The sequence below is a fragment of the Squalius cephalus genome, assembly GCF_949319135.1.
Source record: "Squalius cephalus genome assembly, chromosome: 2".
Classification (NCBI taxonomy): domain Eukaryota; kingdom Metazoa; phylum Chordata; class Actinopteri; order Cypriniformes; family Leuciscidae; genus Squalius; species Squalius cephalus.
This window is the reverse complement of record NC_137123.1, coordinates 33,831,552-33,857,654: the sequence shown is the minus strand read 5'-3', so window position 1 is coordinate 33,857,654 and position 26,103 is coordinate 33,831,552. Positions and strand designations below refer to the sequence as shown.

The 26,103-nt window shown below is 36.7% G+C and overlaps 2 protein-coding genes across 3 annotated transcripts; one reads left to right on the top strand and one right to left on the bottom strand.

Moving 5' to 3' along the window:
* Positions 1-5,579: 5,579 nt before the first annotated feature.
* ubac2 (UBA domain containing 2) lies at positions 5,580-25,377 on the bottom strand. Of its 2 annotated transcripts, none has more exons than XM_079864796.1 (9): positions 25,168-25,377; positions 23,713-23,840; positions 22,793-22,912; positions 16,643-16,749; positions 12,205-12,328; positions 11,462-11,509; positions 9,537-9,791; positions 6,919-7,056; positions 5,580-6,767 (listed from the first exon to the last, which is right to left on the bottom strand). In XM_079864796.1, exons 1-9 carry the CDS (start codon positions 25,199-25,201, stop codon positions 6,660-6,662), a joined length of 1,062 nt encoding a protein of 353 aa, XP_079720922.1. In that variant the 5' UTR covers positions 25,202-25,377; the 3' UTR covers positions 5,580-6,659. The 2 variants fall into 2 exon arrangements, with proteins under 2 accessions (XP_079720922.1, XP_079720923.1); XM_079864797.1 differs by having other exon boundaries at positions 6,919-7,053; positions 25,168-25,369.
* gpr183b (G protein-coupled receptor 183b) lies at positions 13,766-16,647 on the top strand. Its single transcript, XM_079864795.1, has 2 exons — positions 13,766-13,946; positions 14,459-16,647. Exon 2 carries the CDS (start codon positions 14,480-14,482, stop codon positions 15,548-15,550), a length of 1,071 nt encoding a protein of 356 aa, XP_079720921.1. The 5' UTR covers positions 13,766-13,946; positions 14,459-14,479; the 3' UTR covers positions 15,551-16,647.
* Positions 25,378-26,103: the final 726 nt, after the last annotated feature.

The following is a 26,103-nucleotide window of genomic DNA, read 5'->3' as shown; positions in this document are numbered from 1 at the left end:
GTGGCTCTGCGAACTTCAATCATGGAGTGTGCAGGTAGATTTTTGCAGATAAGAAATAGGAGACAGGCGATACAGTAAGGGGGCCGGGAAGAGCGGTCAGGCACAGCCATCCCGGGGGAGAGAGGATCTCAGATCTCCTCTGGAATGGCAAAGGAAAAAAAAATTGGCAATCCTGGCCCCCGGCCCCCGAGAGTCACCCCTAGGTTCTCAATGCCCATCCAGCCAGTGAGCTTTTTGGGACCTTCATCTTCATTAGGACATAAATTGTCTGAAATGATTGAAGAGTTTCTAGCTTTGAAACACTTCCTCCCACTCCTAAAAGAAGCTATCATGTGTTAGTCCACACAGACAACACATTGGTAGTCTCTTACATAAATCACCAGGGCGGTCTGCGTTCGCATCAACTTTTCAGGCAGGCGCAGCAGATTCTGATCCAGGCAGAGGAGAAGTGCAAGTTACTAAGAGCAGTTTACATCAAAGAGCATGTAATGATATCCTATTGAGGCAGGGGCTGAGGCCCGGGGAATGGCGACTCCATCCACAGGTAGTGGAGTGCATATGGCCGAGCGGAAGTGGAGGCGTTCGCCTCAGAGGAGGCATGGTCCATGCTTTAAGGATCTATGTCCATCACTCAGGCCAGTGCCGTAAATCCTCTCAGCTTCTTATCTGTTTTGGTGGCCACAATAGAGGTAATGCAGTCACTAAGCAGCTTGTCCTACTCCTATGAGGCATGCGGAATGGCTTCGCCTCTAGGGGTTAGGGTCCACTACACTAGGAGAGTCGCGTCTTCCAGAGCTCTTGCTAGGGGTGCATCATGGCAAGATGTTTATGGTCCTCTCTGCACACATTCATCAGGTTCTACAGTCTCAGGTCCTTCAGGGTTAATCCAGTCATAGCCAGCAATTGACAATTGTCTGTGCAGAAACATAGCCTTGTGGGCAGGCACTGCAGTGGTGTGTTATTCCCATAGCGTCAGGCCATGACCCTGTGCTGAGTTCCACTCAAAAGGGAACGTCTCAGGCTACAGGCTTGTTTCACATAACCTGTCTCTGCAGCTCATAGCTTTTCCCTGCTCAAGCCCTTTTGCTTATATGTATGTACTCATGGTAACTACTGGTGGTAGCTGAGATAACAGACAAGGTGGGTCATATAAGTCAGTGTACGAACCAGATTGAAGAATACCAACTACCATCCCAAGTATGAAATGGCTATACTGTGAAGTGCATGGCTCTTTACCCACAGAATTTTGCAAGAGTCATCAGAGACTTCTGCACTCTTCAGGCAAATCCACCTTAATAAGCCATGAAATCCATACTTACCTGGGAAAGTGTTTAGACCAGGTGAACATCCTTATTTAAGTCCTTCTGAGGCTTGTAGGCCTTCTGAGTCCTCCTCAGTAAGTGCAATGGTTAGTCTAGTAAGTGCAATGTCATAAACCGCCCCGTGGTCCCTGAACAAAGATTATATTAAAGTTAATTAATAAAATACGTTATTTAATGTATTTTAAATCTTTATATTAACTGACTTTCTATTAATACAATACAGTAAATGGCATTCGTCTGCGATCTCCCAGTGCTTTACATCATGGATAGTTTAGCATTATGTGATTAATTTACAAGAAACCATAATGCCGCCTTCTCTGAAAATATTTTGTTGTTGTTGTTGTCTGGCATTAGGCTACATATTGTCAGAGACCAGGCATGTGGATTTCAGAGTTCAATTGCTGAAGTTAAAGAACCATGGTCACCCTTGCATTGATCACTTTGGATACAAACCACCCTGTTAAATTGCATAGTTTCTCACCATCAAGAAATTATTTTTCCAGTGCCCAATTTAAATGCCAGATATTAATTTTGTGTGTGTAGTAGATTGAGTTCATTCTAGCAATTCCAGTTTTACCACTAGGGGGTGTATATGCTTGTGTTGTGTGGGAATTACCTGTTGCTGTAGTATGTTCGGTTCTGTGGGATAGCCAGGTCGTGCTGATGTAATCCTGTAAAATAAGAGCAGTTATTAGTAAACCTACCCTCCTGCATTCCTCTCTCTTTTCATACCAAGTTACCACAGTGTGGTTCAGTAATGTTGGGCAGCTTTTTTCTACTGAGGAAAAAAATATTGAATGCTTTTTACCAGCATTTGGAATTCACAAGCATACTGTACATTGTCCATCAATCTCTGGAAGGTTGAAGGTCATTCATACAGTCCCATTGGGAGTCCAGTGTCCACAAGGATCAGAGAAGTCTGTGTTTTCCTTGGATTCTGAAGATCAGTGTTTAGTGTTGAAACCGTCCCAAAGCCAGGATACTTCTCAAATATCCTGCGTCATATTAAGGTTGTGCGCTCTAATTTAGAGCCAATGGGGCAGATTTCAGACTGCTCCGCTGATTTTCTAACGTAAACCTCGCTACAGACCAAGATGGTGTCAATCCGCTTCAGCTATGTGTATATTAGTCTGCATGAGGTCAGTAACTAGCTGGCATGTTAGGGAATCTAAGGGAAGTTTGTGAGTTTATATCTAAAAGTGGAGTTAAACACAGCCTCAGGTTGCTTCTCAATTCTTATTTGTGCATTCTCGTTTCTTTTCCTCGCTTCCTTTCCACGTGTCTCAGCTCCACCCCTGTAGGACGCGAGGGAAGGCTGCTAGGAAAAGACGTGAGGACGGAGGAATCGAAGGAAAGCTTATTTGTATAGAGCCAATTATTTATTATTTGTATAATAATACAATAATACGATATATTGGAATATTCTTGATCACTCGAGCGTCACTTCATCAGCAGCGCTCAAAGGATCTGCCCATATGTGGTTGTAGTTTGGTTATTTAAGAAATTCATAATAAAAATAAAGCAAGATACCCTGTTGAAATATGTACTGTAAGATGTGTGGTTTATATAAACTGCAAAAGTAAAGTATAAATTAAAATGAATGTGACCGATGTGAAGGGGGAGGAGGAATTTATAGGTGTCACGTTTAGTCGATAAAACTTATCCGCAAAGGATACACCAGTGTATACTCGCTCATGAATCCTCAGGAAGCCTCCTCACTCCTCGATCCTCGACCTCCTCGCGGTGGAATTAGAGAATTGAGATGTCCTTCAAGATGGCTGAGCTCAATCGATTTCCGGGTCATAGGATGGAGGACGAAGGAGCAAGGAGACGAGGAGAGATATTGAGAAGCATCCCCAGTGTATCTTTCACGTCCTCCAATTGCCCACAATCCTTTGCACACAAAAAAGAAGCAGCGGAAAATGAATCTGCACTGAACTTGTCCAATTTCAAATCATGCTGATGTTGTCTCTTGACAAGAGTCCCGGTGGTTGAGCGACATCACCACCCAAAGATCAGTGATGATATGTGACATCTGGAAGTTTCTGGCGGTGAATGGATACTATAAGGCCACCAGATGGGGCAAATCATTCAGCCTCTTTAACGGCTCACACCTGTAGAAAACTTAAAAATGCTGCCTTCGGAGGACGCAGTAAGAAGGCATCAAGGCACGTCCAAACCCAAAGTTAGCTTCACTTCCTGTCTCCTGAGATACCTTCATCTGATTGAGTTTTGAGGGCAGCATAGACGTATCCTTCGCTGCCTTTGATATCCCACAATCCTGTGCTTTCCATTCTGTGACAGTTGAGCTAGAAAAAGATGGCATCTGAAAGTTGCGGTTGCTGGTCAGTTTGTGTGTAAATGAAGTTTTTGACCAACGTTTTCCACTTCTGATGTAATTTCTAGCGAGAAATTACTAATTTAATCATTATTTTTGTCCTCACCATGGCTTGCTCTATTTTGCTGTAGATTATTAAACGCTGCCTGAGTCTGTCTGAAATTCGTGAGGTACCTTCTTGCGCAAACGCTGCCTGCAGAGTCATTGCCTATAAGGCAGTGAGGCAACAATTCAGCTGCCTAAGTTTTCGGATGCAGCCAGTGTTAGATTATCTTGATTTTGCTGATTGGTTAGTTCTACAACATATGAGACTTCTGAAAAGATTGTAAGCTGCACCAAAGTGCTTGTGGGGAAAATAATGTATTGAAGATGAACTTACTACCTCGGTGTAGCAGTCTAGGACTGGTAAAATTCCTCCAAATCTGAATTTATGTAACCTGCGTGCTGAAGTAGGTTACAAAACCTGAAACAATATACTGCCACTGAGTGATTTATGTCAATAAATGCAAATGAAACTGCACCACTACAAATGTATGAGGATGAAATGCAACAATTTTAAAATTTTAAATATTATACAGAACAATTTACTTTAAATTTGACCCAATCTTTTAAGCTGCTTTTCTAGAGTTCATTCTCCAACATCCTGGCTACTTCACGGTGTCATTTCATAAATCCTTTGACATTTACTGAACCATGATATTGACTAAACCACATTTCAGCCGAAACATTAACCTTTGAATTCTGACCACTGAATCCAAGAATGTCCTTAAAGGTCAGGACTGACAGACCCATAATCAAAAGCTTTACTGTCTGTTATGATTACTGCACCAGACTAAGAAAACAACTATATTTAAATCTACATACAATAATTCGCCCAAAGTACAATACTAAACTTTAGTAGATAATACAGCTTTAGTTGAAAAGAATAAAAGCTATTTATGAAAATAAAATGTTCAATTCAAATGTTTTCTTTAGTCTTGAGATATGTCAGATTAAACATCTCAGAGTTGTTCCTGTCACATTTGGATTGGGTTTTTGTAAGGCACATATCTTTGTAAAACTATTTTGGAAAGAATTGTCAAAAGCAATATAGAGATAAAATTGAATTTTTTTGTATAAACATTCATACCCTGTCTGTTACAGTGCTATTCATCCACCTGGACACTTCATTATATTCTTTTCCAAAATATCTTCAGTTTCTTATTCCGGTTTTCTTTAACTCAAATTATACTAAGTACTGTAGCTCCATTTTCCAAGCTAATGCAGTTTATGTGTATGCCAGTACTTGAAAAGAATAATTAAAAAAACATGCTATGTCTTTAAATTTGGCTCTTGGCTCTTTTGATCAAACAGTGGGACAGTGAAACACTGCCATCTATGGCTTGACAAGTGTGTATGGTTCAGAGTGGCCAATTTTACTTGAATTGTACACAAATAAAAAGTTTTACACATCATGATCATCATTTATTTGCTTTTACTGTTGGACATATTAATCCATTATTTAAGAGTAGCTACAACATCATATTGGTTAAATGAAAAAAAATTGTGATGGATTTAAGTGATGAGTGTTTAGCACAGCAAATATAAAAGAGGTAGCTTTTGGGTACAGATTTGTGTCCAGGCATTGTACATCGTATTCTATTCTCTAAAATCTGTTGCCACACATTCAAGACAATTGGATTGACTGACTGTTAAAATTCTAGTCTGGTGGTTTACCGAACGAGTTTAGTCTTCATAATTAAAGACCATCTTAAACTTATCAAAAGTAATACATCTTACTATTTGACCACAATGGGTATTCACAGAACATTGCATGATTTGCTTTCGGGTGGACCAGTGTTTTTCTGGCAGAGTAAAAACAATTTATCTCAAGAGAAGCTAAAGTTTTTTTAGTTTTTTTTTTTTTTAAGTTTGAACACCACTTGATTAGACAAAATCAAACACTGTGTAGCATAATAATAAAAAAATAACATTCACATAAACAGTCTTATTAGCATAAAACATCAAAATCTCAAAAAGGTATATTGTTTAAAAGGCTATGTTCCTTAAAGACATGATTTTAATGCTGGTTATGGGTATCAATACTCACTTCAATGAGTTGTTTTAAACAATATTTTACGTTGTCTTTTTATATGACCGAGAAATCATGCTGTTAAAACAAACTTTGTCCCACTCTCAGATCAACACTGACAGATATCCTCTTAATATTATTGACTTATCAGACACCAAAGTCACAATTACAATGACACAATTTGTGTTTCTGTAAAAAAAAAAAACGTATTCCGATGCTTTGAGAGATTATTAGATATCATGCTTTCACACATTTTGTAGTAGTCTTCCAAACTTTGATTAGTCAGTTCTGGATTAAATTCCAGACTGATTCTGGCCTGTCAGTGGCAGAGGTCTCTTCAAGAAGCCAATACGTCCAGGTGTACTTTAAATACACTGCCAAACAACTAGCCCTTTATTGACTTGACCTAAAAAAAGGAACAGTTTACCTAAAAAAAAAAAATATATATATTACAATTCTGTCATCACTTACTCACCCTCATGTCATTCCAGCTTTGGAACATCAGGCCAAGTCCATTTCTGGATGAACTATACCATTAAGACTTCAGTTTATTTATAGCAAAACAGCATGTGGTTTGATAATTCATCAATATATTATAGGATTTTTTAATTATTAGAAGATATAGGTTTAAGGACAACGCCAAATGACACAAGCCCTGAGACACAATGTTTGATGATCCACCATGTTGGCCATGTCCTGTTGATCGGGCTGCAATTGCAAGTCAATTCCTAGTAGCAATACACAACAGCACTGCTCATTCAATAAGCAGCCACAAAGAAAGTGCCATCATCAGCTCCTGTGAGTTGAGTACCAAAGTCGACTGTTAACTTCTTCCAACAGGTGTAGTTATGGCACCAGAGTTGTGTTCTCTTGAGTACTTTTCAACTTGTTTCCCTTGTCCTCTTAGTCATCTTCAATCTATTTTGTTTTAGTGCTGAAGCAAAAAGTTTGTTGCGATGTTAATGTCATTATTAGATGCTCTAAGAGCTTCTTGGGCATCCATCCTTGAGAAACCCATCTCCATTAATCTTGCAACCTATAAATAAAATAGTATAAAATACAAATTTAGTATCTGGGAAAAATTGTTGAATCTGGCAACCCATGAGGCTAAACAAATCTTCCTGATAGATGGTGTAATTAATAAGGTGTGATTACAAATGAAAATAAAACAGTACTTGAGATCTCACCTGTTCTTCGACCACATCTGTGTTATCCGGCAGGTGCGTATAGGGGGGCTGTTGTGGCTGAGGACCCTCTTGGTGCCGGTTCTGTCCTCTGTGCCGTAAAGTGGGGAAGAATCTGTTCCAATTCAGGAGACCTGTCTGCTGTGGACAGCCATTAATGCCAGGAATTAAACATCACATTTTAAAGTCACCATGAAATCAAAATTTCCTATTTTTTATGGAAAATTGCAGTGTTTATTACAAATGAATCAATAATAACTCAAATGACAGTAGGCTGCTGTCACTTTAAGACCGAATCCAAAAATCCAATATACTGTTACATATGTTTTCTTCCGCAACTGTTCATGTCAGCTTAAGACAAAATCTACTGTGTTTACAAGGATATTTTGACATAATTTTGTGTACCGGTATATGTGTCAGTTCAAGACAAGACGACGCGAATGAACACTAAATTCAGTATTCACTCATTATATTAGAGGCGGCTATCTGTGTGCTTTAGGGGCAATTCAAGGCATGTCTTTTGTGTGCTCAAGTTCATTATTTTAAATGTAGACGCGTAACAAGCATAATTCACGTCATCAAATCCCCGGTTCTTGGAAATTTGGATCCAGTTCTAAAATGGAACTGGATTTCGATTTCCAACCCTAGCCATCATAGGGAAGAAAATACAATTGCAATTTTTTGTTTCATGCTGACTTTAAAGACAGTATAGTTGTTACAAGAGGTTCAGTAATAGAGGCAGTTTTTTTTTTTTTTTTAAACAGTAGTGATATTTTTCACTCCACATTCAAAATCTCCCATAAAAAAAGACTGAGCAACCTGTCAGCACGATCCCAACAACATTTTTTATGTCTACCAGTAACAGCGTAAGCAGACTCTAGGCCTAAATTCATAAGTACATATACAGTAGGACTCAAAGTGACATTAGGAAATGTCAAGAAAATGTCAGAAAATAAGAATGCTCTATGCTAATTAATTTTCAGAAAAAAACTTCTCATTTTCATAAAGGACTAAATGTTCTTCTTGTATCGGGCATCTGTGATGAAAACATGTGGGTATCTGAGTTAGTTCACAGGAAACTATCAACTTCCTCTTGTTCAAAAACAAAGAGAATGAATGGAAAAAAGATAACCAAGAATTTCTGCCTAATATCTTGTCTGATCTGAGTGACAGAAATATGGAAATAGAGCTTGTTCAAGAGATTTGGTTTCTACTCCTCTGATTAGGAAAACATTACTGAGTTATGGAAAACATTACACCCTACTAACATCATGGTTTCTAGTCTAATAATATGTGAATATACCCTGAAGGAAATATTTTTGAGATAGAAACTTCTTCCAACACAAAGGCAAAATAAAATAAAATTCCATTTATACCAATGATTTCACATTGATTGCACATGCTGCTGTTTTGGAAAAGCAGATCTTGATTAGGTTGACTGTATCAATCAGGTAAAATTATACCAAAAACACCTAAAACACCAATTATGACACAAATTCACCTAATTTACATATCCAATCCGAAAACACAAGACATAGTACAGGGACCTGAATCAGTGAATCACTTTTGTGATTAATTCAAATTAATTAAATATTTTTAAGTTAATTTTTAGCAATTACCATTTTGTCAACCTAGTTGTGGCTCACACTTGGCATGTTTGCTTTGATTAAAAGGAACCCTGGTGCGATTGCTCTGTCAATGCGGTTCATTTGATTAAGTGAGAACGCTGCCATCCGAACCCTGGTGCGCACCAAAAAAGCGGACCGAGACCCATAACGAACTCTGGAGCAGTTCAAATGAAATATGAAAGCAACACGGACTAAAGACATGTAAACGAACCAAAAACAGGACATGATATCACAAGATGCAACCCTAAAAATGACAATGCTCAAGCATACTTGTTTTTTTTTCTTGTCATTGTCGCGATGTTGCCCATCATAAGTTCGGTACAGGCATCAGAACCAGTCTCCTTGCAGCAGATCAAAATACCATCATAGGTACAGTAGGCTATGTACATACTGTACAACGAATGCATTTAGACCAGCACACAGGATAATTTTGTAGTTCGGTAACCGACCAATCAGGTTGTGAAAATATCCCTATGACTTTAGATTCGATATCTTTAGGTTCGGTGTTAAAAATGCTAATGTGAACGCTAAGCAGACCAGGATTAAATGTTGTTGTTTTTTTTTGGGTCCGGACCAAAAGAACCAAGCAAACCGAACTACAAGTGTGAACACACCCTGACTTAATTAAAATGCTAAAAAAACAACAACAACAACAAAAACAAACCCATAAAACTCAAGAAATCATAATTATTTTATTTCCTTCCCTCAATAATTGTTTCTGATTAAAAAAAAAGATTAAAAACAAACTACTGTTCTAAACCATGGCTGTAAGTGAGATACAAGATGCCCTTATCTCTTGCAAAAGTTACGAAAAAAAAAAAAAAAGAAGATATTCAGCTGACCTTCAGCTATCTCCTAGCTCTTAAGGCTAGTTCTTCTTCGTCATCTGTGGGGGTGGTGGAATAGCCGTGTGGTTAAAGCTCTGTACTGAGTCACTTAACCCCAGGAGTTTCCAGAGGGACTGTCCCTGTAATAAAAGTGCTGTAGAAGTACCTGAGCCTGCTGTTGCTGTGCATTTCTCCTGAGGTTTGCCAGCTGAGTCAGGAGCAGTTGCTGGTCCAGCATATCCATCCTCTGCTGTCTCTGGATGTCCAAAGTAGCACCCATCCCCAGCGGAGCCTCTGCAGTGGGCTCAGAATCTGAGAACACCGGCTCTAGGAGCACAGAACCACATCGGGCCACCCATTCTGGCACACGCAAGAACTTCTGGACAGCCAACTTATTACTGTAATAAAGCATGCCTGCGATCTGGAACAGAGTGATTGTAAACGCTTACCATACAAACATGACAGTAACGCAACAACAACAAAAGACAATAGAACCTATTTTAATCAATGATGTTTGTAATAAAATCCCAGAGAGTAAACCGATGCCCCATTCTATTTATGACATACTCCAAGTGTTTGTGCTACTTCCGACAACAGGACTAATGGATTAGGAACAGTGTAGACAGCCTCAAGCGGTGCCACAGACACGTTGTAAGTATAATAGAGCGCAGGAGGCTAATAAACGAGGCTTCAGAAGTTAAATAAAAAAAATTTAAAAAGCATTAAAAGTTTGAGCCAGAATAATGAAACCATCAAGTCAAAAGAGTTTAGTTGCTTTTAACCTATTTCTATTAGCTTTTAAGAGATCTACTGTATGGTAATGTACTTCTAAAAGTTGACACACATATTTTCCTCATCTAGGCGCTGGCAGCTCATTTTGCAGAGATAATGCTCAAGACAGTTCGACTTGTTTTGCTATATGACACTAGTAATATAAGTCTCACCTGGACATGTCATTGCAAACCAGTTTGAATTTCTTTATTAAGTGGAACAGAAAAGAAGACATTTTGAATTATGTGGTACAGGGAGTTTTTCATCTTTTTAAATGTGCAATGTTGTAATATTTCTGAGGATCTATTGACAGAAATGCAGTATAAGATCCACAACTATGTTTTCAGTGGTGTATAAAGAAGACCTTACTTAATGAACCGTTATGTTTTTATTACCTTAGAATGAGTAATTTATGTCTACATAACCGCGGGCACCCCCCTTCTATGAAGGTCGACATATTGTGACGTCATGTTTCTACCGTAGCCGACAGCGAACAAACAGCGCTACAGAGCGCGTTTCGTCACTAAATTGAATGAGAAGCAGCAGAAAAAGACGCAGCAGAATACTCAGGTTGTCCCTGACTCTGCAAACGTTGAGAAAAACATGCTGTCATCGTAACGTTAGCTATTTCCCCTTACCTAGCTGCTTTGATGCTCTTATCCATAGCTCTTATCTTATACTGACTAGCATGGAAACAAGCTATGGTAAAGTCAGTGAATAAAAGACTAACACAATGATGAACAAGTAAAAATAACAATCGCAATAACGTGGTTTTACTGAATAATTAAGTAAATATAATTTAATATAAAATATAATATAAAGAAACCTCATTGCTTGACTTGCTACTCTCTGCTGACTCAGACGACGACATCTTCCGATCCTACGTCGGCCACCGTAGCTTCTCCTTCGAGTTTGCAAATGGAGGGATAGGCCGCGAGTGACTGTCTGTTTGCAATTCGCAAACCTCACCGCTAGATGCCGCTAAATATTACACATTGCACCTTTAATGTATTTTTTTTTTACAAGAAAACACCATCACTGTAAGCTCTAATGGTAAATCATCCTATAGTAGCTATAGGAAGGTACCTATTTATTTAATGTTACCTAGCTAATTTCCACTACCCTCCAAAAATCTCCACAACAATTTTATTTCTATGGTAACAATGACTTCTCAGACCAGTGGATCTCGCTTTATGATTGTGTGTCATATTTAACTTCACTATGCACTTGTAATCAAACTTACTAAAGACCATTTCAGATCAAAACAAGCAAACACAGAAATGTAATGTGATGCAAATCTACATGAGCCGTTATTCTTACCAGTCCACTACAAGCAACAATCCACATGTAGGCACTTGACGTCAGGAGCTGATGACAAGATAAAAGAGCAAACCACAGAAGAAATTCAGAACTTTTACATCTACAAAATATCTCTGACGCCTCTCAAACCAGCAACACTAATTTACAACCAGCCCTAACTGCATCCATAAACAATTGCATGATATAAAGAAACATTTTATTTGATGCAAGAGTGGAACAAAAAAACATTAACTTAATGAAACCAAATCATCTAATATTACAAGATTAAAATACGTTGGTTAGTTGGAAGTGGGTATGTTAAAGCCATGTTTGTGTATGCAGGACTGAAAATGGTGATGAATCTTTAAATGTTCAAATGCCATCTACTCTTGTCTGTTTTTCTACTGAGTAAATGTGCAACTTCATCTGTTATCTTTAATATCAAAAAACAGCCCCGAAACACAAACCACAAATAATGTTCTCAGGTACTGCAGGATTTCTCATGTGCCTTGCCTCTGTTATCTTACAGACATTTTATTTGTGGTTTCTGCTCATGCAAAATGGTGTTTTAACCATTTAAACTGCATTTGAACTTCACTTGCTTGTGAAGAAAGCGTGTGACTGCCAGTAAATGACATTTATTATCTTGAGATCTCATGCAGCAGTGACTTTTACTTTTTCTATGTAGCTTTTGAGATAAACTAGCAAAATGGGAAATCTTAAAAAAAAGAAAAAAGGATTTGTTAATTGCAGTCTGAGCTCACCTGTGCACCCACAATGTATGTCAGAGACTTGTTTGTGATTGAGACATGGCCAAGCAGCTGAGTGACCTGAACACGTGGGATGGAGTTGTAGAAAGGCACAAAGAGAGCAAAGACTGGGCCCAGCCTGAGAAAAAAAACAAAAACAAGTTAGAAACAGGGAAAATCATTGAAAGTCAATCCTCAACCTTGTTGATAGTAACATATGACAGTGTCTAAAGAGAAAATCTTAAAATCTAGTTTAAAACACATGTGAAAGTTCTTAGAAATATAATCCTTGTCTTGGTTTCATATGGTTTTGAAAAAAAGTATAAAATATATTCATATGCAAAATGTATTTTCAAGAAATGTTTAAATTTAGCAACTTGTTTTTGGGGTCTACTAGAATAGGTTTTGATGCTTGAATTAAAATAAAAAAATAATCACATATTTTACACTGTCGCAGAACCTCTCTTCTCAGTCTGTCAGTAATGCTCTATTTAGTTCTGGTCTCCATGAAGCACCTCCTTCCAAAAAGCACAATGTGCTCTGATTGGTTGGCTGAACTAGTGTGTTGTGATTGGTCAGCCGCTTTGAGCAAGTTTAGTAAATGTCATACCCCTTACAATAACCACAAGTTTCAACAAACTTACGAACGCAACTCAACGAGAGACCACGTCCCCCTTTTTTTGGGAATGCCTTGGGCGGTAATTATTTAAATGAGAAATATTTTGACGTGTACGTTCCCAGAAGAAAACTCAAAGACTACATTTGAGGCGTTTCAGGGAGTTTGGAATCAGTGCTTACTGATATTTTGGAGAGACTCTGGTTTGTAACTTTTTCACGTTTAAACAGCACATTACACACTAAAGGAAGTTGAAAATGTAAAATACGGTAGCATATGTCCTCTTTTAGTTGAAATGACTAAATGACTTTAGTTGTGAAGTTTCCTTCCACCTTAATAATTCTTTTTAATGTAATAAAGACCAAAAACATTGTTACTCACAATACTTCATATAATATACAAATAAAAGAGGAAACAGAAGTGCCGTACGTCAAATGCATACATATTTCACAGACATATTTGTTAGAATTTATGTGTCTAATAGATAAGCTCTGTGGTAAGTAGTTTCCAAGTAGTTTTAAGATGAAGGAAAGCAGATGAGCCAATAAAATGAACGTCCAATTCTCAGTACAATGAAGCAACAATGATTGCAAAATTCAGAATATGGTTGCATCAATATATAATTGCATATATATATATATATATATATATATATATATATATATATATATATATATATATATATATATATATATATATTATATATATAACTTATTTTCTCATTTTAATTTTTACTTCCTTTGTATTGTTTCCTTGATAAAAAAAAAAAAAAGATGATAGGACTTAACTAGCTCACTTAGTTTTAAAATGTAATTTGTATTGATGTAGGAAACTAAATGTGTTTCTCAATGGGGATTCAATACAAATCAACAATAATGGTTGTCTGACGTAAAAAGTCTCAGTGAAAGCCACACGATTTGTCACTTCCCCATATAAACTTAAGCAGCCTCCCCACACTGCTAGTAAGAGAGAGAGGTAAAAGGAAAGAGAGGAACAGAGAAACAGACAGTTTTAGAAAGAGGCAGGAAGAGATACTAAACTCACTTTTGCTCATTTTATACTGCTACATTTTAAAAGTGAGATTAGATATAGAGAAAGAGTAGCACAAATGTCTGACTAAAGATCTTCTCTATGCCATCTGGTGAGTATATCGTTCCATTAAATTATAGATAAAAGTGTATACGTCTTGGAAAGAAAATATGTTTCAGAAAAGATCTTATAGTTTTATGGTGACCATGTTTGCAATTATTGGTTTACACAAAAATATTAAGCAGATATTAACATTAAGCAACATATTAACTGTATTCAACATTGATAATTATAAGAAATGTTATTTGAGCACCAAATCAGCATATTAGAATGATTTATGAAGGATCATGTGACATGAAGAATGGAGTTATGGCTGCTTTGCCAGAATAGGAGTAAATTAACTGTTTTCTATTTTAATGTAATTTAAAAAGTATTTTAAATTGTAATCATAATTCACAATATTACTGTTTAAACTGTATTTCTGATCAAATAAAAGCAGCCTTGGGGAGTATAAGAGACTTTTTTCAAAAACATTTTAAAATATCGTATTGGCCCCAAACTTTTGAGTGCTAGTATATGTATATATGTATATATATTTAATACCAGTTGCCTCTCTCTTTTCAGTGAACTCTCCTGTGTATAACTATGACGAATCAAAATTTCAGCCCAACCTGCACCAACTTGTATGATCATCGTCCAGTTGCGCGAGTTCTCATACCTCTGATCTACTCCATCATATGTCCAGTGGGACTTTTTGGAAATGCCCTGGCTCTTCATGTGGTGATCTCTAAAATCACCAAACTTAATTCAACCACTCTTTATTCTGTCAACCTGGCTGTGTCTGATATACTATTCTGCCTGTCGCTTCCCTTACGAGCTGTTTACTACGGCCTTGGCTTCAACTGGCCCATGGGGGAAGGACTCTGTAAAGCCACAGCACTGCTCTTCTATTTGAACTGCTATGCCGGAGTTAACTTCATGACCTGTCTGGCAGTCGATCGTTTTGTGGCACTGGTGTTTCCTCTGAGGCTGGTGAAACTGAGAAAGGCAAAAAACGCAAAGTTTGTGTGTATTGCCATATGGCTGCTGGTGTTTGCTCAGACATTGCCTCTCCTGACCATTGACTTGATCAAAATAGAGTCTGATGGCAATATCACCTGTATGGAATACCCCAACTTTGAGGGAGTTTTCAAAGGGCTGCCCTACATGCTGATCACAGGAGTAGTTCTAGGCTTTGTTGCCCCGGTTGCGATAATTATCGCTTGCTATTCCATACTGACCCATAAATTATGTCTAGCAGCAAAGTCGAATCGGCTAACGGAACGTTCTGGAAGGACCAAAAAAGCAAGAGGAGTTATCGCAGGGGTGGTATTTGTATTTGTGGTGTGTTTCAGCCCATACCATCTAGACCTCCTGCAATACATGATTCGGAAACTTCTCTATGAACCAGACTGCACGGAGCTTCAGTCCTTTCAGATATCCCTGCATATTACAGTGTGTCTTATGAACCTGAATTCATGCCTGGATCCCTTTGTTTACTTCTTCGCGTGTAAAGGCTATAAGCAGAAAGTGATGAGGATGATGAAGTGGCAGGTTGGCACCCACTTCTCCAGTGTTGGAAGAGCCTCGCATGAAAGTTCAGGCACAGGTGATGTGCACGGCACACGCCGCAAAAACAACAAAATACCTATGAACTCTATTAGAGAAGGTCAGTAAAACTGTTACCGACAAAAGCCGACATAAGGTGATGAAACGTCACAACAAACTTGCATGTGGGAAAAAAGAATTGAGGGTTAAAAGCCACTAACGAGGCTAACTGATATACCACAAATGGCCTAAATGGTCACTAATGGTCATAGACACCAAATGTGTCCCTCCACATTTTAAACAGCACACACTTCATGAAACAGGTGGACACTAGGCAAGCACTGCCATCCAAGTTGAAAAGTTCATTCAAAATGTAATTGATAATTGAAAATTCTGTCAATATTTACTAACCAGTTTCAAAATGTGTGGCTTGTTTTTCTCTTTTTTTTTTGACCATACAATGGAAGTCAATGGCCAACAAAACAGTTTGGTTATTATCATTCTTCAAAATATCTTTTTGTGCCCACAGAAGACAGAAAGTCAAAAAGGTTTGGGCATTTTTGGGAGAACTATCCCTTTACTGAAGAACAGATAATGGTTTTCCCATAAATACGTTTGAAAATTGCAAAATACGGCAGTTAAACTATATCAAAAAGCTGTTTTTATTGTGAAAAAGTGAGTGTGGATGAATCAGCCAAGATGTCACAAGTCAAGCTGAGAGATGATGACATCTGAAACATGTACTTTGTGGATTTCATAAGACTAAAAAAAAAAAAAAAGTGTTGTTATTACAGATTACCAATACCACTCTATGAAAGTATCTTATAAAGAATTGTCTGAGAGCTAGTAGTACAAAGGAAATGACTTGAAATAAGAGTGTACTTCACTTTCACAAGATACTGTTCCTGTTGTAGTCATAAGACCTTGTCATTTCAACATTTATTTCATATATTGGTGAAGTAAAGAATACTTTCACAACAATACAATGAAACAAGAAAGTTCATCCAAATGACAATGTCAAAAAGGGAAGTTGATGTCTGTTCCACGAGACACACAAGAACTGCACTTTTACATAACAGACAGTGTTGCTTGAATTTGATGCCATTTTTTGATAATACATTCTGTGCTTGCAGCATACAGTAAATGCACATGGCAAAACTGTTGAAAACGCCTAATAGTTTGTAAAGAGCTAAACATGGTACAGAAAGTCATGTTACTCACAGTCCAGCTGGAAGAACATCCACCTGAAGTTCAAACATGAAGCGAAGAGCCTCTGTCAGCAGCAAGTCCACAAAAGCAGAGAGAATCCAGGCTCCAAAAAGGAAGGACTAAACATCATGGTCAAAAAATATGACAATGTTTTAGGTGTACAGTTTTCTCCAAAAGCATAATGACATTTTAACAACAACATAAAACATAGAAGTTTTAAGTCATTAGCATGTGAATGGGTGAGCACATTAAAGGAAATGCTTGGTAACATGTGAAAAGTCTTTTGATTCCATTAAAAAAAATGAAACAAAAAAAAACCTGCTTAAGTTTTGTATATTTTAAATGCTTCCAAAAAATAGTCAAATGATCAAATGCTCCAAGTTTCCGTTTGACCTTTATGCACTTTATCTTGAACTAGTAGCGTGGTCAGTACTATACTGGTACTTTTGACTGCGTTAATGAAGCCTATTAGAATGCAGTTAAAATGCCACTAAAATGTATAAAATGGGGGCAAAAAAATCCCCCTGTATGGGTTTTTGTCTAATATTTATGTACTTTCATATAGTTTAAGAAAATCACACAAGTAAGAGTGCTGTTTTCCAAAAGATCTGTACAATTGCAAATGTGATATTGATTTTATACAAAAGTTAAAGACGTTAATGTTGTGTTACATTTTAGACACAATATTGTCAGTTTTTGCTCAATTTCACCAATGAAAACAGTTTCAAAGTCACAGAAGAACTGTTGAGCTTCTCTAAGCAACACACAGTGGTGTTTCATTACTAAATGAATCCGCAGTTTTACGAATCACAGTGACCTATCATTAAAATGGCCACTTGCTTCATTGCTGAATGAATCAGCCGTTTGAAATGAATCGTTTGAATGAATGACTGAATGAATGATTCACTCATTAAGACAGTGACTTGTCGCAACCTACTGGTGGTTTAGAGTATTTCATTTTGCAATCATATTAATGGCACCTCTGTATGGAAGCCCATTCCCGCATTTATGACATACTTAAATAATAATTATGACATAAAAAGTTGAAGCAATGTTAATTAGTTAATTTGATGAGAATTTGAATAGACCAAAATAAACAAGCTTTATGCATTTTGTTTGTGATTTGTGTCATGTACGACTACTGTGCATTTGACATAATACTATTATGGTAAATGTGATGTCCTAATGCCCAAATTTTTTCACAAATTTCTGGAAATTACCACCACAAAATCAGTCATTTTGATCGCAAAAATCCTGGAGGGACGGCTAAATGCCACTTCAGATGCAGCTTCTGAAAAAAAAATTTTGGCAACATTGTAGTTTTAAAAGTTTATGTGTAATAAATTCTATGTTGGATCTAATTATTTCTTTCTAAAGGTACTTTTTGTAATGTCTATTCAATGATTTTCTCATCTAACACAATAATGACTTTAAATGATCGGTAACACTTTAGTTTAGGGTCCAATTCTCACTATTAACTAGTTGCTTATTAGCATACAGTATTTCTAGGATATTGGCTGTTTACTAGTACTTATAAAGCACATACAATTATTATTGCCTTATTCTGCATGATCTTATTGTACATCCCTTAACCCTCTGGGGTCTGGGCTGTTTTTGGGGCCCTTGAGATGTTCTGACATGCCCTGACATTTGTGCTTTTTTCAGTTGCTTATAAACATATTAATGGCAAAGGTGTAAATTCACTCTATAAGGCACAAACAGGGCTACAATAATATGTGAGCCACGTGTATGTACATGTTTTCATTTTTGAGAGAATAATGTTTATGCATGGATATTGAAAAGACTAAAAACTAAAATTTCTGAAATAAGGCCACAAAACACATAGTAAATATGTGTCAATAAGACTTTTGACTAATGGATGTCCTCGCCTAGAATTTTTTCTTCAAAATTATGTGAAAATAGTCTTGCTTTATCGTTCACATAAAACCATACATTGATTTAAATTGATGTAAAACAGGTTTTGCTTGGAAAGCCAATATGCGAGGGGGAGGAGTAGTTTACACCTTAGATTACATTGTCCCACCCACTCTGCATAATGATGAGCCATTTACTCAGGTGTGAAACTGACTGAGCCACAATGCAAGGACAAAAGATATATTTAGAAGAAGACTTATATTGACCATTTAAGATTTTGCTTACATCTATCTTGTAAATATGTTTTGCTATTTTATTAAAAAGGTTACAATTACAACAATAATTACAATTTCAACAATATTTCAAGTGTAGGCTACTCTTTCTTTGTAAAAAATAAATGATTATAGGCCTACATTTTATCTATGTATTCATTAGTTTGAATTTAGTCAACATTGGAACAGCTAACATCTTAGTTGATGACTTATTTTTGACAAAAATAGTAATTTATATATAGAAATTGCTAAACAAAAGCGTGGCAGTGTATTCTACAGTAAAAACTGTACCCAAATCTAGTCAACAAGATGTTGTCTTTCATATTTCGCCTGACTGTAACGTTGTTTTCATGAAATATTAGGGCATATTGTTAATTTGCAGTTTAATACGTTGCTTATACAAATAGCCTACATTTTATTTCAACATATTTCAGTCGATTTTTACTCATCTCAGTATAGCAATACACTTTGCTAAAACATCATCATTCATTCACACACGCGATTTAAATTTAACTTCTGGCAAAGATGAAGTTGACGATAGGCTATTGACTCGCGATCTTCGCAGTAGGCTAGTGAACGCACTGGAGAAATGCACATTTATTAGGCTACATAGTTTTTTGTTTTGGATGGTTTTGTTTAGAACCAGCTTTCTGTAAATATATTTCACATTTTTTAGACATGTGAGGTGAGTAGGCTAGTTCAAGAGGAGAGAGTCCAGTTCAAGCACCTTATGTAGTGATTGCTAGCCTAATTTACTTTAAATCCAGGAAATTTGTTAATGAAAAAAATATTAAAATTAAGATACAATTGATACAAAACGAAATTCGTTTTAAAGAAAGGATTTGTAATTTCTGTTTTGAGGTCTCTGTGAAAGTTTGAAAGTCTTGTAGTGCTTTTTTTAGAGCGCTCGCGTCCATAATGGAGAACTGTCACGTAATAATGTTTTTGCCAGCTGTGGTAAACAGCGCGCATCTATGCCGTTCATTCATAAACAGAAACCCGAGAAGGAAAAACTTACTAGTATTCCTCAGCTCGTATTCCTCGTATTCCTCGTATTCCTCATTATTCCTCACAGCGCTGCGTTGTAAACAAGTAATGATCTGAATAAATTTGTGTTTTGGTTTTCTCGAGCTGATGGGGGCGTTCACAGGTTTGCTTGGATTGCCTCAGACATTTGTGTTTGAATAGCACGCGCTCTCCGTGGGCGGAGTCACATTACATTTGAATTAGCTCTAATGAGGTCGACTGGAATCGCTCTCTTTTAATACAGATTTCACAAGATGAGAATATTTGTTTTTTATATAAATTACTTCATTTAAAAGAAGAGAATTCAAGCTTCATGCCTGTGTGACTGTATGCCTGTTTGACTGAGTATTCACTGAGTTACAGTTCATTTTCGGACGCGTTTCAGAATGGACTACACTGGCAGAGAGAAGGCAGAACTCGCTTCGTGTTTATTTTTCTTTATTTGGCAAAAAGCACAACACTTTGTTTTTATTGTGAGTATACACAAAAATAATACACATTTAACAGAATCGATTGATGTATGAAACTTGTTTTGTAAAATCAAAGTCAAAAGAGTATTTGGGGTCTCAATTCAACTCATAAGGAAAAAAGCGTGCAGATCACGCCGGCGTGATTGCCGACCTATGAGGGTTAATTCTACCCAACACCTAAACTTAACAACTACATTACTAAATATTAATTTAGCAGTAAGAGGCACAAGTCGTAGTTAATAGTAAGAACTGGACCTTAAACTGAAGTGTGACCAAATTAACTTTTGGCGTGTAATTTATAAGCCAAAATTGACAGTAGCACCTCACTGCAGTACACGAGATCCAGGGGGCGGAGTTGGATCCAGATGTAAGGGGTGGAGATTGGTAGGTTTAGGGGTGGGTTCAGGGATCAGGGGGTGGAGATGGGTAGGTTTAGGTATACGCAAGGTGGGAGGAGTTGGATCTGGATCCAGCTCCTCCCCCTGGATTTCGTGTTCTGCAGTGAGGACCATCTCAAAATTGACGTGCGATTAATTTGCAATTAATTTAAATGAATCAATCAGCACATTATGTAATTAATTAGATTAAGAAATCTAATCGCCTGACAGCTCTAATGATTATGAATTTATATATTTATATACCGTACAATTTTACGCAGGGAATGTTTTAAGAAAATGGGTTCTTCGGTACAACAAAGCAGAGGCATTTGTTGTAAATACTCCATTAACATTTATATTAACTAATACTTCACAAACAGTGTAAGGAAGAGGTCACTCCCCTAAAAGTCAAAGTAAAAAAACAAAAAAAATATTTTGAGACTTTCTGAAAACCACTTTGCGCTTTCCAAAAACTTTTTTTTTTTTTCAGAAATAAATCTCATATTTGTACTGCATAGATTTTGCAATGGAATATAAAAAACAGAAGTAAAAAAAAAAGGTGCTAGCCGCTTGTTAAAGCTCCAATATGTAGGAATTTTGTAATAAAATTTCCGAAAATAACTTGCACAGTGTGATATATTTCCTCCAGTTGTGTACTTACAATATCTCAAAAGTCTCCAAAGATTTTTTATTTCAGAGAAATTCCGATTTTAAATAACTGGCCGTCCCGGAAAAGAAATGTCGCGCCTCAGTGACGCAATGTCCGCTCTATCCTTTTTTTCTGGTGTGGACCATGTGATCGGATATTCCACCACCGGATTTTTTTTTTTTTTTTTTTTTTTTTTACAACAACTTTATTGAGTTTTTTTTTCTTATCACAATAAACAATAAAGACGTCTGACAAAGAATAAAAAAGAATAAAATAAAAAATATGACCCACCACACCGGAATATCACATGGTCAAATGCGGAAGTGGTGGTTAAAGCGTTATAGCCATAGACTGTATGGTTATAGCTGTTATGGATCACGATTACTCTTTGGCGAGTATTGAAGTGCCAACAAAACGAAAGCGTCCATATTCGGATACACGCGGAGTCACGGACTGTGTGACAAACGGAGGAATAAAACCCGGATAAATATCGGCCAGGCGTTTTCGAGATGGAGAGAGCTGCGCGACTATCTTGGACTTGACAGAGACTCTGCTCTCGCGAGTGTATTGATAGACAGGTAAGACATGCAACTGTCAATAATAGCACTTATAAACAAAGTTATATTGCTCTTTGTACTTCGGTAAGGCTTTTTATCACGTGTGGTGATCGAGATTATGGCAGTACAATTAAATACAATCGGATATGTGTTGTTAAAAAAATATATTTAGTCATTACTTGCAAATGTTCGTTCAAATTTACTTTTAGATATTGGTTTGAACACGTTAAACAACACGGCATTAACCATAAAAACGTAAAACTGCACAACATTAACCCAACAAATCATTTGACAAATAGCTGTAAGTTGTAACGGGATAATATAGCATAACATTTCACGTTCCTTGCAGTTCATTAATTATGATGACATAAAATAATACGATCAGACATACAGGTAATACAAAAACGAATAAATTACCTCATCCGTGATCATGATTCATTAATTTCATTTAGATACATGGCTAGATGGTGAAAACGCAATAAAAACGACATCTCCCATCGTCACCTCCTTCATAGCGTCATCAAGCTTCGCCTTTGTTATTGTTGGAAACTGCGCCCTCTTGTGGTCAAAAAAATCACATACTGGAGCTTTAAGTTGCAACGTAATGAACGCCGTTTTCAGGTCCAAGCCTCAACTCGTTTCACTTGACAATACTATCTCAACAGCCATTTATGAGCACTATTCATTCATATTACACATTTAAGATTAGCTTTTAAAAACATAAGGTGTACACTACAGTCTCTCCGTGCTCACGGCGTCCCGGAGACCAGTATTTGAATGATTTATAAAACATATAAAATAGTATTACATCACACAGTGAGTGTATATTAGCACCGTTCCTTGTTTTCTTTTGGCATCTGATAGAGTGTTTGGACCAGAAAGCAGTGACACGTGACGTAAGACTTAACGAGCGGATTATTGACACCTGATACTTACAGCAAATTTGTGGCTGCCAAACCTCCTCTCAAATATGCGGAAATTGTAGATAAGCAAACTGCTGCAGAAAGTGTCTTTCAGGTCCAGGCAGATGAGCCGTCCACTCACCAGCCTCCAGAACTACAAGAGAGACATGGAAAACACACACAATATTAGAAATATTTCAAAAATATTATAGACAATCACAATCCAATAACATGTATCGATTATATGTGAAAATTGATAGCAACAAAAGACGAAAGGAACTATGGCAAGAGAATGACTAATAACGCATCTTTTATGAAGAAAGAAAGACATCAACATCTTGGATGACAAGGGGGTGAACAAATTATCAGGAAATTTTAATTCTCAAATGAACTACTTTACCTTTAAATATCTTATAACCAATATGCAAAACCATTTTTTTTCTTGCTTTTGACACAATAGCTAAATTATTTTACTACAAAAACATTTTAGAGCAATTTAAAGTGTTAAATTTACCACGAAATCAAAATGGACAATTTTTATCTTTTTAATGGAATACTGCAGTATGTATTATAAATGATTTAATATGTGCACAATTTCACACACAATTTTTTTTATCTTAATCGAGATAGAGAGGAAATAAAATTTCGTAATCTTTCATCAAAATAACTTCTTGCAACAACATCTCCTCTTCTCTGGTCAGGTGACGTGTTTTCGGCACAAGGGCGGCACAATTCGTCACTCACATAAGATCACACAGCTATTGCAAACCAAAACAATCCAATCAATTCCTGATGGACAAAATCATGTCCCACCTAACATTTACGTTGCAATAGCGAAGAAAAGACTACCACACCTTCAGTTTCATGCTGACTTTAAAAGTGTACATTTATATTTATATATATAGTGCACTGAATTATTCAAGTAAATTCAAGAAGATTGGTGTATTATCTCACCTGTTTGCCCTGCCTGACAGCCTGGAGGTTGTATATGAACATATCCTGGTACTGAGGCAGAAGCACAGTCAGCAGTACAGAGAGGACTGTAGGAAGCAGCAGTAAGCTCTTGGACAGGGGTGCTTTATCTGTAGGACAGCAGAGAAGTTGTATTGTTAAAGGAGAACTCCGGTCAATTTTAACATACTATTCCACAGTAGTCGATTGTCGAGTTCGGGCGCATGATCGTACGTACTAAACCTATGCGCCCGAACTCGACAATCGATTACTGTGGACTTCAACCGAAAACAGGATGTAAACACAGGTATTTGCGCTGGCTGAATTAACATCACTTTTATTCATATCTTTCACATCTACTGCAGTCAGATTCACCCGTGTTCACTCTGAAGGAATCACTCACATGGCTGGGCACTTTTAATGACACATCAAGGATGTTAAGAGGCTAAAAGCAGGTTTAAAACTTGCCCCATTGAAGTCAACAGGGTGCAAATTTTAAAAAGAGGATAACACAGTGTGGGCAACACCGATTTTTGTCGTTGTTCTCTGTATTGACAGCACTCCAAATTTACAAAAAAATGAGCTCAATGTTAAAATTGACCGGAGTTCTCCTTTAAATCCTTTGTCATGTCAAAGGATGAAAGTTTATTTTCCAAATATAGGTCCTTTTGGTAAATATGTGAGTTCAGACAGAAGTCAGACACACTGGTTTATGTCAGTGTTATTTTGGTATCATTGAAATAGCCTACTATTAAAGTTTTTTATAATATGGGTCAATGACATGACATCGATATTTTATTTCTGTTGAAAAAAAGTATTTAAATTTAAATAAATGCATGACATGTATCACTTTATTCTATAAAACTTAGTCTACTCTTTCAGTACATTCAAATAATCAATATTCTTCTATGTTTTGGTATCTTAAACCCTCAAACTGTCTATGGCATTTTTAAAAACTGTAAACCAAATTTAAAATGGAAAGATATAATTATTTTGTATTTCACAGAAGAAATAAAGTCACAGACTTAAAACAGCTTAAGAAAAGGTAAATTAATTTTCATTATTACATCAGTAATGAAATGATGTGAACTGAGGCTCTTTGGCTTTCGTTTTTCAAGAAGGTGGTGTTGGTTATGGTGATTTTAAGAAGAGTTCATTCAGTCTCTATATGTCTAGCTCTCATAGTAAAGACTTAACACAATAATATAATAACACACAAATGATAATTCTGTGTCATGTCGCATTTCCGAGAGCAGCGCCTGGTTTCACCCCCAAATTTTAAAACGATAGCAACACTTCCTGCCTTAAATCATGAGTCAAAGCAAAAACATTTGAAAGTAAGGATGTTGTGTGAAGTGCGATAATAATCGATTAAAGGTCATGACGACTGAGCTTTAATCTGAATGAATGACAGCAGGATATGATCTTCATGACATGATGATTTTGAGCTATACTTACACAATCCCCACGAACCGGTGGACGTAAACATCATGCCACTTACGCGGAATATAACTAAGAAGACTAACAAGATTACGCTTTAAAGGCACTGAATTTACAACGTAAAAACATTAGAAGCTAAATGGAAATCTCGCTATGAGAGAGGGAAAGGGGAAAGGGTATCAAGGATGGTGCCTCGCAGGAGACAAACTTCATCCGCGTCACTCCCACGAAATAAGCGTTTTCTGTTATGAGCCACTAGAGGCCGCGATTTAGTGACTTTACCACACAGGTGAGGGTTGTTTCGACTTTTATGTCAATAATTTTGACTTATAAATATGGCTATATATGTCATAATTTTAACTTTTCACATAAATAAGTTAGTACGTCGAAAATGTAGCCTAACAACTCTAAAAACAAATTAGGCTAACGTTACTAACGAAATTTCCAAAGCATGTTTTTTTGCCATGTGATGTGCCAGAAATGGGCTTCCTTCCATAGTCAACTGTTTTTCATAACAAATGTATTTGTCTTACAGAAACTGATCTAAACATGGAAATGAGTGATTGTCCATGTTTTTAATCATCCATGGTTTTGTCGGATTACAATGGTTATAAATAGCACAGTTGCTTACTTAATAGCCTAACTGTTTTCAAGAGTGAAAATCCAGATTACCATTAGCCTACCTTTGTAACAACTCACTAGCATGTTAATACTCATTATTTTTAACAACTTTTTAAACGATCAATTGTAATAAGGTAATTTCATTCAAAAACGCACTTTAACGAGCTAAAATAAACAGAGAGACACCTCTTTTAGTGGAAAATTTAGCAATGTTTTTTTTAGAGTTGTTAACCTGCCCTGGTGTTTATGCATTTGTAATATATTCTCTATTCTATTTTTTATTTTTGAATTACATTTTTTCTTTAGGCCTACATTTTGTTTACCTTTTTTGGT